Source organism: Penaeus monodon, chromosome 24 (genome assembly GCF_015228065.2).
Source record: "Penaeus monodon isolate SGIC_2016 chromosome 24, NSTDA_Pmon_1, whole genome shotgun sequence".
Classification (NCBI taxonomy): Eukaryota; Metazoa; Arthropoda; class Malacostraca; order Decapoda; family Penaeidae; genus Penaeus; species Penaeus monodon.
Window position 1 is genome coordinate 25,384,646 of NC_051409.1, and position 237 is coordinate 25,384,882.

At 39.7% G+C, this 237-nt stretch overlaps 1 protein-coding gene across 1 annotated transcript in view; it reads right to left on the bottom strand.

Moving 5' to 3' along the window:
- LOC119588676 (histone deacetylase 3-like) overlaps window positions 1-237 on the bottom strand; it is an 11,536-nt gene that overhangs the window by 2,955 nt on the left and 8,344 nt on the right. Inside the window, exon 7 of the mRNA XM_037937312.1 lies at window positions 26-132. Within this exon, the coding sequence (XP_037793240.1) occupies window positions 26-132 (107 nt within the window). The remainder of the gene's footprint in view (window positions 1-25; window positions 133-237) is intronic.

Genomic DNA, 237 nt, shown 5'->3' on the forward strand with positions numbered 1-237 from the left:
CACACACAAAGCATGCCATACACACCCATGGCCCTTTGTGGAGAGTGAGAAGCAGCCAAGCCGGTCTCCAGAAAGGGAATCTGCACCACACTGAAGAACAATGGCTGTTGGACGGTAGAACTCCATCACACCCTGGAGAGAGAAGAAAGTATATATTTTTTTGGATTATTAGATTTCTTTCCATCCAAACATTCTTATATTATATTCATTATCATTACTATAATTTCATAGATTTTC